Here is a 13,036-nt window from a genome sequence, read left to right on the forward strand (position 1 = left end):
ATTAAAAATTCTAATTTGCATTCAAAACTTAAAACCCCAATTTCACGTGATATCTACTTAATCGGGTTTAGGAACAAAAATCATTCATTTCTTGTAATTTTTATTTTACTTTGGGTTCTTATAACTGAATTATGAATGTAATTTAAAAATAAAAAAATTTTATAGGGCAAATTTAATATATGAATTTAATTAAACAGAATAACCATAATAAAGACAGAAGTCTGAGATTTTAGTTGAGAATGTTGAGATTCTTATTATTAATAGACGATGCATTTAGGGTATAGGTACCTATAATTTAGCACGTCACAGCTGTCCGCCAAATTCGTTTTAATTTTATATATTTTTTAATTTTTAATTAAACAACGGTTTCATACAAAAATAATTAATAGAGGGTATTCAGTATTAATACAGGTTATTTTTGTCACATTATTTCATTCTATGTTATATGTTAATATCTAAGGTGGCAAACTAAACACCCCATAGTTCAGAATTTTGGTGACTTGAATGTATTCGGAAAATAGAATACGACACGGCAACGCTGTTGCTGTTCATGACTCGTGTAGCAATATGGAGGTTTCGCGCGGTAGCGTGTTTTGGTAAACTATTATACTGAGTGATAGTTAAAGAATATAATAATTGAGCTTGAGCTTTTTAACAGCATTTAGTGAGGTACGTACCCTTTAGATTTAGTTATGTTATAATTCACTGAGAAATACATGTATTGCAATCTTACCTGCATATTATCTGCTGGCTTCCAAACAATGTGGAAATGTGTGGCGCCAGAAGGTAATATACTTCTGAATTAAGATGTTGCTTTATTTCAGATTTTGATTACCAAGATGATGCCAGTAGGAGGGGCTCCTCCTGTTCATGGTTCAGGAAGCGTATCGCAAAGCAATACACAAAATTCTAGTTCTTTAACACCTACTACTGGTTCTAATAAATCGAGTAGTAATTTGGTAAGATGTTTTAAACTTATAAATTTTTCCGGTTGTTTCAAAATTATGTAAATCAATATTTTTGTATTACATATTTAAAGAATGAAAAAAAAAAATTGATGTCGTTTACTTAACGTTTAATGATAATTGCAGCTGTTTTATTGTTGATTGATTATATCTGTAGTATTATAGGTACCTACCTATATCATCGAAAGACTTGGAATTTCCTGGGAACTTGTTTTTTGTCAATAAAACAACTATTTTTCTATGAATGTTTAGCACTTGATCAAAAGCTTTGTCAACATTTATTTTTCTACTTTTATTTCAATTGTGAACAACAAAAAATGCTTCATAAATAAGGGATAAATTGTTAATGTTATTAACTGAGATTAAAGTAGGTAAGTATACGAAATTAAGAGATATATAAAAGGAACGATATTAAAAAGAAAAAAATAATTTAAAAATAATCTATTATCATTAATTGGTAATTTATGTCCATATGTTCCTGGTTGTTTGGATTATTTACAATTTAAAGTAAATGTGAATAATTAAATGTTGATAAAGCTCTTGATGAAGAGAAAAACTTCCATGGAAAAATAGTTGTTTTATTTATAAAGTACCAAGTTCCCAAGAAGTTCCAAGCCTTTTATGTGAAATAATGGTTCAAAAATTTTTTAAACGCTTATCGTGCAATATTTTTTATTTGAAACTAAGTGTCTATAAAAAAGGTAAAGTGCATAATTAGATTTTTTTTCAGAAACCAAATTATACTCTTAAATTTACCTTAGCTGGGCACACCAAAGCTGTTTCTTCTGTAAAATTCAGCCCTAATGGTGAATGGTTAGCTAGTTCCTGTAAGTAATTATTTGAAATTTTCAGAGTATCGTTACTGTCCTGTTATGTCATTTAACATCGATCTTACATCATGTAATTTAAGACTAGATTAATTTTTAACTTTGATCTTTTTTGTCTTACATAAATTATACATGTTTTTTATTTAGCTGCCGATAAGTTGATAAAAATATGGGGTGCTTATGATGGCAAATTTGAAAAAACTATATCAGGACACAAACTAGGAATAAGCGATGTTGCATGGTCAAGTGATAGCAGGCTGTTAGGTAAGATAATTTTAAATTATTTTATGGCAATGTGTTGTATACAAAGGCTTTAGCGATAATGTATTTTTTGTATCATACAGTTTTAAGAGAGTAATTAAAAGTTGCAAATAAAGAAGTAATTTTTTTATAATGTATCAAGTTTACAGTAATCTTTAGTTAAACTGACTGAGATACAAAAGTAAAGCATTTCTAAAGAAATAATATATATATTTAGTTTAAGTTGCAAATTTTTTATTGTGGAATAAAGGATTCTAATACCCATTTAGATTATCTGTTTTTAAGTGATATAATAAAAATCTCTAGATATTAATTTTCAAGGTATAGATTATGTTACATGTTCAAGGTATAAATTGTGTTATTTGTCTAAAAAAAATCATAATAGTGATAAATTTTGGTTACCTATGCGAATATAATACCTATTTAAGTAAATATTTTTTAATTGATTTTATTAATTTGTTAAAAAAAGAAAAACTTACAAATGCAAATTATTTGATTTATGAATATTAAGGTTCGAAAGTAAATTGTACATGTTGTAAATAACAGAAGCCAATTCAGGACCTACATTCCTAAACGACCTTCAAGATGTTTTGAGCTACATGTTTAAAATATCCTATTTAGAAGAAAAGTATATAATTGTTTATACAGAGTGAACCTTAAATATGTATATAAANCTTGAACTGAATAAACAGTCTTCTTTGTTAAATTGACTGACACACATATATATATATATATATATATGCAAATTGCTCCAGAGAAAGTTATTTTTTCAAAATTATAAATATTTATCGAGATATTAATTGTCTTATCATTCGCCTTTTTACTTGTACTTTTTGAGAACCGCTATCCATGTGAAAAGTAATAATTTATGCCAACGTACTGAAGAAGTGCACATGGGGGAATTTTGTATAGAATGAGACAAAAATCTTTTAGTCTCATTTTGTACAAATATGCTTTAAATAAAGTAACATGTCCTATCTGTCTAGTACTGAATAATTATTTTCAAAATTTCGGCCAACAACTTTCTTGTTTATTGTAAACCGTAACCATTAAATTTTAAATTTTGATAACCATAACCAATATTCTATAGATATCTGTAACACAACTTTTACAGAGCCTTAATAGTAGAACCGTTTTAAGATTGCCATTACGTCACGCTTGTGTCCTAATATCAAAGACAGTCGTTGCAGATGTGTATTCATTATTAAACGCGCTAAAAAGAGATACAATGATGGTATAAATGTCTTCATAGTCTCAATCTATCACAGACAACCATTCCAATATTTTATGTATGTTAGAGTGGAAGAAAATGGAGGACGTTTGTTGGTATTAATTTTAGACTATAGTTTGACTAGCGCATTTAAGGAGGTTCGATACCAAAAGAAAAATGGTAAGAATGTTTTCAAAGCAATTGAAATCTGTTAATAAATATGCAAACTGACTTGTGTAAAAATATCAGATCGATTGACAACGTAGTTTTTTTGAAAAATGAATTTAAAAATTATGCTCTTTTACACAGGCTCTTATGGGAGTTGGGAAAAAACTTTAATCAAACGTGAATATTCAAATATTGCTCTTAAAAATGGTTAGGATCGGGAAAATAGAATTGTAATTAAAGAATTAAATATTACTAAACATTTTAAAACAATAAAAATATGCACTTACAATGTAATTATTGAGATAATGGAGTGAATAGATAACGTTTTGACAAATTTGAACAAACATCTGATCCAATGAAAGGAAATATGGCAACACTGTACGCTGTATTTAATGCTTGGACTGATGCGTTATATTTGAATAGCTCAATTATAGATTATAAAATTATTCCAGTCGAAAATATATGTAGTAATAATTAATATTAAATAAATTTTTCGTGATCTAAAGCAATATACTAGCAATTTGAAACAAAAATTGAAAGGATCTCTTTGCAAAACGAACAGTTTAGTTGTTATGTCATAATCTTCAATTTGACAAGTCGAAGTCTCACTATCATACATTGAACTTCTTGATAGTTATCATATGGATTCTCGGTTTGCACATTTTATTTTTTTCTCATCAATCCACATTCTGTTTTACACTCATTTTATACTTTTCAGTCATTACTTTTCCTTTGTACCTTGGTTGTTCATTCATGTTTACGGAATTCACGCAAAGTTGACAGTAATGACAGTTGACCCAACTTTTACCACCACGCCATGGCAATGTTGCCAGATTTCATCCATAATTTTACAAGTTCGTAATGAATAAATAGACGCTTTTATTCAAATAAAAAGTGAACTGACGTGTATTAAACACGAAAAAAATATGCAAGCTAATATGTGTTGTATAAATTTCATTCTAAATAGCATACTTAGTTCGCTGAAATTAATTTATTAATTGCTACTGCAACAAGACTCCCGTGTATAAACATAGGCATACTCTTACGTCCTTAAAAACAGAACTGACAGATTAAAAATTTGACAGTTGTTTTGATGGCGTCTCGGTACTATCTGTTATCTATATTTTCTAAGCGTTGAAATATAGATTTTTTGGCATATTTTCATATCCAGTGACACCAGTATTAAAATTTCCAATGGAAAAGATACAGCGGTTTTAGTTTATAAATGATTACAAATCACGTGACCAGTAATTTTGTTTGGAACAGTAATTTTATTTCCTTCACTTTGGCAATTAAATTTCTTTAAAATTAAAACAATGAGATAAAGATTACATTAAAACGCAACATTCTGTTTCACCAGCTGGTGATTGGTGTAATTTTTCACGAGATTCTATTCAATCAATCAGGAATCGCATTATCTTGAGCGTAGACGTAATGGTTTGTCTTTGGTTATTGTAAACGAATCAATAATATTGGTGACGCTAAGATTTAGGGATTTTCAGTTTGCAGTACTAACAGTGTGTTGTTAGTTGCATAAGCGCGACAGTCACGTGGCTTGTAAACATTTATTTATGATTGTTGAAAAATTTGATGAATCTATTATATGCAAAAAAATATTACAGTATTTAAATTATACTGAAAATTGCTGTAAGGAACTTTTGCATTTGGTGACTAATGCATAATTTTTATTTAAACATTGGATTGTCATGTCGATTTGTTATTTTCACGGATGGCGTTTTCTTTTCAGTGCATTTAACATATTTTTAATGATATATTTATGTGAAATGAGGTGGCTTAGACAACTAGGGAATTGGTAGATTTTCTGTTTTAAGAAATATTCCAGATGTGTATGTAAAAAATGTGAAAGAAAAGTTGCACATATTTTGTAAGATGCCAATAAAAGCTCAGAATTTTGGCAGAAATAGTGTATTGATGAAAATAGGAATGGCAAGGGCAGGACAAGGCCATAAAATTTTTTTATTAATACATTTCAAAGTTTCTGGTGTATCATGTAAAAAGATGCATATTTATTTAATACTTTTCTTCCTATTTCGTATAAAAAGTTAGAGTTTAAAGTTTTCTGCAACACCAGCAAAACTGTTATAATTCTTTTGAGTCAAAATCAAATTTGTAAATCATTGTTTCTTCCATACCTGAAAAATGAAGAAGATTTACGCTACCTTTCCGTTTAATTTTGAATCAAGTTCCAGCTAATCACTATTAGAAATGTATTTTAATCTTGAGGGTATAGTAATAGGTAAATATATGTCGGGTTTTTCGCAACAGATATTTTTGTGTTTAAAATTGTACTTCTGCAAAAGTATTTTTCGCTATGTTATGGGGCAATAAGGTAAAGACCTGGAGTGTATAAATTATAGTGATTATTAATCTTTTATATACAAATCTAGACTTTGTTTCCATTACAGTTTCAGCTAGTGATGACAAAACATTGAAGATTTGGGAATTGTCCTCTGGGAAATGTTTAAAAACACTTAAGGGGCACAGTAACTATGTTTTTTGTTGTAATTTTAACCCCCAGTCCAATCTAATCGTGTCAGGATCATTTGATGAGTCAGTAAGGATATGGGATGTGCGAACAGGCAAGTGTCTTAAAACTCTGCCAGCACATTCAGATCCTGTTAGTGCCGTTCATTTCAATCGTGATGGGTCCCTCATTGTTAGTAGCAGTTATGATGGTCTTTGGTGAGATACTTTTGCAATGTTTGTTGAAAGATATAAGAAATCTTTTGATATACTAAAATAACCATTTTTCACTGTACTTTTTAGTCGTATTTGGGACACAGCATCGGGCCAATGCCTAAAAACCCTCATAGATGATGACAATCCGCCAGTGTCTTTTGTAAAATTTTCACCAAACGGAAAGTATATTTTGGCTGCTACCTTAGATAATACACTGAAGTTGTGGGATTACGCCAAAGGCAAATGTCTGAAAACTTATTCTGGTCATAAAAATGAAAAATACTGCATCTTCGCGAATTTTTCTGTTACTGGAGGAAAGTGGATAGTTAGTGGTTCCGAGGATAACATGGTGTATATCTGGAATTTGCAGACAAAAGAAATAGTGCAAAAGTTACAAGGACATACAGGTAATATTTATAGCATAAAAGGTATACATAATGCATTTTTGAGTAGTCTTTATTTAGTTTTTTTTTAATTCAATGGGGAATGATTGTTTATTTGGCTCTTTTGAGAAATTAGAACAAAATAGGAAAAAACCCTTTTACTTCTAATAAATGATAAACTTGGTCCTCTTTTAAATTAACATTCCTTTATACGATCCTGAGTGGTGCTGCCATCTGACAACCGACATCCCTATCATAAAGTTGAACTTTTTGACGGTATACTTACGTTCTGGTGTACAGGTACTATTTGCATTGTTTACAGTGACTTGAAAAGTTTATCTCGGCTAAAAAATGGAATTAAGTCATGAATATTTCCATGCAATTATTTTTTACAACTTTTGATGTGGAATTATCTCAACAAGAGTGCATCGACGAATTTAATTCAACTTTTGGCAATGAAGCAGTCAAAAACCACTGTATATGGGTGGTATAGGGTACTCAATCGTACCCGTGATTTGCTCACTGACGTATTTCATGAAGATCGTCCAAAATCAGTTCTGGTTCCAGAAAACATGGAGTTTGTGCGTGAACTGATATTGCAATATCGTCAATCGTCATGTGACATTTTTCGTGAGATTGAGGCATCTTTGGGCATTAGTGGGACCAGGATACATTCAATATTGCAGGCACATTTGGCTGTCAAAAAAAAATTATTCGCGTTGGATCCCACATAATTTGGCAAATGCTTAAAAAATGGCTTGTGTCGATAGGTTGAAAGAAATGCTCCAAAATATGATGCCGGTTTAGTAAACATTAAAAAAAAAGTATCAGAAAAAGATGAGAAATTTTGCATTAAATTGTTAATAACAATGAAAATTTTTAATCAATCCAAAAACTGCCTACTCCCTTTCCTGAATTACGTTATTGTGAACCTTCGTAAAATTTTATGTCGATTCGTTGAAAACTTTTTGAGTTATGTTTCCGGTCAATTAAAAAAAGTATTTTTCCTATATTCTTCACATACTAAAAGCATCATTTAAATCACTTATCCCAAAAGCTATATTCTCAAAATTCTGGTTTTGGTTTGTTCTATTTATAACCCTACTGTATACAGGGTGATTCAAAAAACCGTTGACAGACTTCTAGGGTAGGTAATAGTGATGTAAAATAGCATGCTATTTAGTTTTGGGTGATATATATCAAAATATATATCATTATATATATCAGATGAATTTTGTTTAAAAAAACTATATTCAAATTAGTTTTTTTATATTGCTAATGCCTTGCTGATTAATTTGACACCAAATACATGCCATATATATGAACTTTAAGAAAAGTTATCAAGTGATCGTTATTTTTTTTTTCATATTTAGATTGGAATTTTATATTTTTTTTATCATACTGACTTCTAATTTTTGTTGCGTGCTACTGACTGTTTATAAGCAAGTACGCTGTTTATTAGGAATTTAGTTTTATCAACCCAGAAATAAAAAATGGGAAATTTCTAGAACAAGAAAATTTAGTCTTTGTATATCACAATACGTACTTAAAAAAAATTAAAGATAAAAATTGAAATAAAAATTATCAAAAACTTATGATAATAAAGAAACTGCTTTAAAGTAGTACTTAAAAATCTGAAAATTTAGGGGTGTACTATAAATGGGGAGACCTAAGAGCGCACGTAATTTCAACTCACCCCTTCCACCCTAGGGGGTGGGGTGAAGGTTTTTTTTAGACGTACCCTATTTATTTTGCGATTTTCGGATTGTACGCGTAAAACTACCCCCAGAAACGCGTTCTTGGGGGTACGTCTAAAAGACCACCCTTCACCCCCTCTGCACCTACTAAGGTGGAAAGGGCCAGTTGAAATCAGGTTCGCTCTTAGGTCTCCCCACTTATAGTACACCCCTAAAATTTCAGATTTCTATATTTATTTTTGAAGGAGAAAAATGCTCATCGAAAAAACGACAAAATCCATACGAGGGTGGTGGTTTAGTTTTTGTGCGAATTCGGCAAGAACGCGCTTTCGGGGGTAGTTTTACGGATAGAATCCGAAACTCGCAAAATGAGTAGGGTACATCTAAAAAAACCACCCGTCACCCCCTAGGGTGGAAGGGGTGACTTGAAATTACGTGCGCTCTTAGTTCTTCCCATCTATAGTACACCCCTAAAATTTCAGATTTTTATATTCATTTTTGACGGAGATATTCCAGGTACCCAAGAGCTACTACAGTCCAAATCAAGCCTACCACACCACAAGTTTTTAGTTTTAAAATGTAAGGTTATGTTTGAAATTTGGCTTTATTCATGAAATGGCGGGAAAATTGATATATATCAGCAAATATAATAGCTGATATGTATCAAAAATTGATATATATCAGTTTGTTATATATTTTCACTCACATCACTAGTAGGTAATATATGAAAAATTAAGACGAAAAGTCTAAATAAACATAGGGTCACAAATGCCTCCTTAACGAGATACAGGGCATCAAAGTTTCTGTAAAATTAAACATTGTCTGCAATAATTCCAAAATGCCTCAATATATCTATTTCAAATTTGCTATGCATAGTTAGCACCTTAAGATCAATGTTTGATGTATTGCTCAAAATTTTATGAGCAGCAGTGTCGTAGAGACGGCGTCAACGTGACCCTTTTTTAAAAATATTTTCTACGCCACTGCTAATTTTGTCAAACGGTCACTATTTTTGTGTAAAGTGTTCAATTGTCAATCAAATTGGTCTCTTGCAAAATTTTGATTAAAGCTACAGTTTTTGAGTAATTTGGGATTCAACTAATTTTGTCAGAATGGAATAACGTAAACAATAAACAACAAATTTAAGGGTGAAAACGTAATGATAAAAATTGTGCAACTGGAAATAATGTAAAATATCAGAGTAGGTGCTGGAAGTGACCACCTTGTGATTCCATATATGTTTCTACTCTCCGAGATAAGGATGTTCTTATTCTTTAAAAAATCCCGGGCGTATTACGAATTGTTTGAAAAGCTTGTTGAATTCGTTGCCATAATTCATCAATCGAATTTACTGGAGTTATTTAAATCAGCTTTTTAACATGATCTCAAGTGTGGAAATCCAGAGGATTTAAGTCTGGTGAACAGGCAGGTCATTGGATTCACCATCTAGGGTATGTCATATTTAAATAATCTCTTACTTGTTGAGCGAAATGTGCCGGAGCACCGTCATGGAACCCAAGGCTCCTCCGCACATCCAGTGGTACTTCATCTAACAAGCTGTTCAAATAATTCATTAAAACATTAAGGTAAGACTGGCCATCTAGTCTATTTGGTAGCCTAAAAGGACCAATGCGTGTGTCGCCAATAATGCCCGCATGAACGTTAATTGAAAACTCGTGCTGAAAATTTGTTATTCAAATGACATGAGGATTATTGCCGCTCCATGAAATGATTATTGCGGAAGTTAATTATTCCTCGTCTCGTAAACAATGCTCCATCTGTGAAAAAGATATTCGCGAAGAAATTGGGATTCTCTGCAAGTCTGCCAAGCAGCCATCATGACCACTCTAGTCTTGGTGGGTAATCTTGAGGTAGTAAATGTTGAACACATTGAAAATGATAAGGGTGCAATTGTTGTTCGCGAAGTGTTCTCCAAACAGATGACTGTGATACTTAACATATTATTATTTTCTATTGCTGTCGAGACCATTTCCTCAGATTCCGGAGTTCAAGCATAACGCCGTTGTCCAATATTAATTTTTGTTGCTTTTAATTTACCCGTTTCTATTAATCTTCTAGCGATATTATCAAACATTTGCCGATTTGGTGTTCTTCGTGCAGGAAACATTTCTCTGTACCGCCTAAATGCATCACGGGAAACGAAATTCGCTATCCCATAACATAGATGCATATCTGTCATCTCTCCAAATGAATATTCGTAATTGATATTGTTATTGAAAATAGTGAAGTAGCTGACAAGCTAGCCAGGAGCGCATCGGGCCTCAACATTTTTGGACCCGCCCCCTCCAGTGTGCTTCCGTTGTCGGCACTTGTTGGAATTATCAAGGAAGGCACCCACAAAGAATTTATGAAACGGTGGGATGAAACAATCAGCTGTCACTTTGCTAAGGAGTTCTTAGTGTATCCTAGCAAAAACACAGCCAAAAAATACCTGGCTATGTCTAAGTCAAATCTTCGCATGGTGACAGGTATTCAAGCTGGACACTGTTGGCTAAGGAAACACCTTTACAATATGGGGAAGTGTGAAACACCTCTTTGTAGGGGCTGTGAACAGGAAGACGAGACGGTGTTGCATTTACTATGTAAATGCACTGCCGTCTCGTCAATAAGAGAGTCCATGTTGGGAGAACGCTGGCCTTCAATGGCCTATATTAGAGAGACCCCCCTGAGCAACGTTACCACCTTTTTTACTGTAGTAGGCTGGTTGTCGGCTCAGGTGGATTGATCTCTCTAATGGGAGGATGTACAAGGGGCCCAATGGGGCCTAAGTGCTGTAACTTTGCTACCCTCCCCACAATTCCAGATTCCAGAATAGATAACATTTTGACAAATTTGAACAAACATCTGATCCAACGAATGGAAATATGGCTACACTGTATGCTATATGTAACACTTCGACTGACGCGCTATATTTGAATAGCTCGATTATAGACTATAAAATTATTCCAGTCGAAAACATAGGTAGCAATAATTAATATTAAATAAATTTTTCGTGATCTAATGCAATATAATAACGATTTGAAACAAAAATTGAAAGGATGTCTTTGCAAAATGAACAGTATAGATGTTCTGTCATAATCTTAAATTTGACAAGGCAACATCTCACTATCATACACTGAGTTTCTTGATAGTTATCATATGTATTCTCGGTTTGCACATTTTACTTTTTTCTCATCAATTCACATTGTATCTGTTTCATACGCCTTTTATACTGCTTTTCCTTTGTATCTTGGATGTTCATTAATGTTTACCGAATACGTGCAAAGCACAGTTGACAGTAATGACAGTTGACCCAACTTTTACCACCGCGCCATGGCAATGTTGCCAGATTTCATCCATCATTTTACAAGCTCAGTGAATAAATAGACACTTTTATTCAAATAAAAAGTTAATTGCCGTGCATTAAACATGAAAAATATATACAAGCTAAAATGTGTTGTATAAATTTTGTTTGTATATATTATATTTAGTTCGCTCAAATTAGTTTATGTGAAGTTGGTACTACAACGAAACTACCGTGTATAAGCATAGGCATTCCTCTCGCACCGCTTGCCCCGCAAGAGATGTATCGAACCTCCTTAAGGTGCTAACTACGCCTAGCAAATTTGAAATAGAAATGTTCAGGCATTTTGGAATTATTGCAGACAATGTTTAATTTTACATTTTACTATGTTTATCAAGACTTTTCGTCTTAATTTTTCATGTGTTAAGTACCCTGGAAGTTTGTCAGCGGTTTTTTTAATTACCCTGTATATGGTATATAAGTAGTGGAAATCTAGTTATAAGTTTAGTGCAAATTCAGTTTGATTCTTTCCTTTGCAGATGTAGTTCTTTGCACGACCTGCCATCCAACAGAAAACATAATTGCATCGGCAGCGCTAGAAAATGACAAAACTATAAAACTATGGAAAAGTGATACTTAGATTTAATTTTCTTGTCACTTTTGTACATTTTGATATTGTAAATTTGATGCAGAGATATAAAGTTAAAAGTATTTTGTAGGTAAGTTTGTAACTTTTTAGGTTTTCCCGCTTAATAATTTATAGACTCGTTCATTTGTACAGCAAAATTTTACTACATATAAGATATATTTTTGAATACATATGACGAATAATTGTTTCCAGTTATTCATCTCAGATATAAGGAACTACTGTTTTGCTGTGTATTTATAATAAATATTATTTCTTTAATTGTTATTTAAGCGTTTAGTGAAACATTGTAGTGGGTCTTTGTTTTAAAGAACATTTATGGATTTTAGTTTTTAATAGATAGCACGTTTCTGTTTCAAGGGAAGTTTTTTTTAGCCATGTTTAGTAATAATGCTTTTAAATAAAATTTTATACATTTTTTTGTTGTAATATGTCATGCATATTGTGCCAATTCTTGCAGAGGGTAGATTTAATGGAAATTAAAGCATTGCACTGTTATAAGAAGAAATGAACGTACATATTTCTATTAAATTTATTTTTTGGATTTTGTACATTATCTTTGCAATTAAATTTTTTAAATCAAAGATCTACTAACTATTAAAATAATTTTATTTATTAGATTTTTGCACTGTAATTTATTCATTAAATTTTTTTGTTGGTTATCTACTTTAGAAAAAGTAGTTTCACTATTTAAAATATGTTTATTAATTTTTGTCACTGCTTAAAAAGAGGCTCATTTTCTGTTACAGCGTGAAAGCGTGACAAAAATAGTATTAGTCTTTGCTAGAGTTGTAGCGGGAGATTTTGTTATAATTATACAGGGTGTAGCAAAAGTACCGGAACGGCAGAATAACTCGGCGGGAGAGCATTTTAGA

The 13,036-nt window shown here is 31.7% G+C and overlaps 1 protein-coding gene across 2 annotated transcripts; it reads left to right on the forward strand.

The window, feature by feature from the left end:
• The first annotated feature begins 555 nt into the window (after positions 1 to 555).
• On the forward strand, positions 556 to 12,749 carry LOC108906495 (WD repeat-containing protein 5). 2 transcript variants are annotated; one of them, XM_018709776.2, is made up of 7 exons: positions 556 to 669; positions 818 to 959; positions 1,696 to 1,792; positions 1,940 to 2,056; positions 5,858 to 6,134; positions 6,219 to 6,538; positions 12,055 to 12,749. In XM_018709776.2, the coding sequence occupies exons 2-7, from the start codon at positions 840 to 842 to the stop codon at positions 12,153 to 12,155; spliced, it is 1,032 nt and encodes a 343-aa protein (XP_018565292.1). In that variant the 5' UTR covers positions 556 to 669; positions 818 to 839; the 3' UTR covers positions 12,156 to 12,749. The 2 variants fall into 2 exon arrangements, with proteins under 2 accessions (XP_018565292.1, XP_018565291.1); XM_018709775.2 differs by having other exon boundaries at positions 825 to 959.
• Positions 12,750 to 13,036: the final 287 nt, after the last annotated feature.

Source organism: Anoplophora glabripennis, unplaced genomic scaffold (genome assembly GCF_000390285.2).
Source record: "Anoplophora glabripennis isolate ALB-LARVAE unplaced genomic scaffold, Agla_2.0 scaffold192, whole genome shotgun sequence".
Taxonomy (NCBI): Eukaryota; Metazoa; Arthropoda; class Insecta; order Coleoptera; family Cerambycidae; genus Anoplophora; species Anoplophora glabripennis.

Coding starts and splice junctions, on each gene's coding strand:
- LOC108906495 (XM_018709776.2), top strand. CDS start 840: ATGATGCCAGTAGGAGGGGCTCCTCCTGTTCATGGTTCAGGAAGCGTA. Junction 960..1,695: donor ATAAATCGAGTAGTAATTTG/GTAAGATGTTTT, acceptor ATTTTTTTTCAG/AAACCAAATTATACTCTTAA. Junction 1,793..1,939: donor TGAATGGTTAGCTAGTTCCT/GTAAGTAATTAT, acceptor TTTTTTATTTAG/CTGCCGATAAGTTGATAAAA.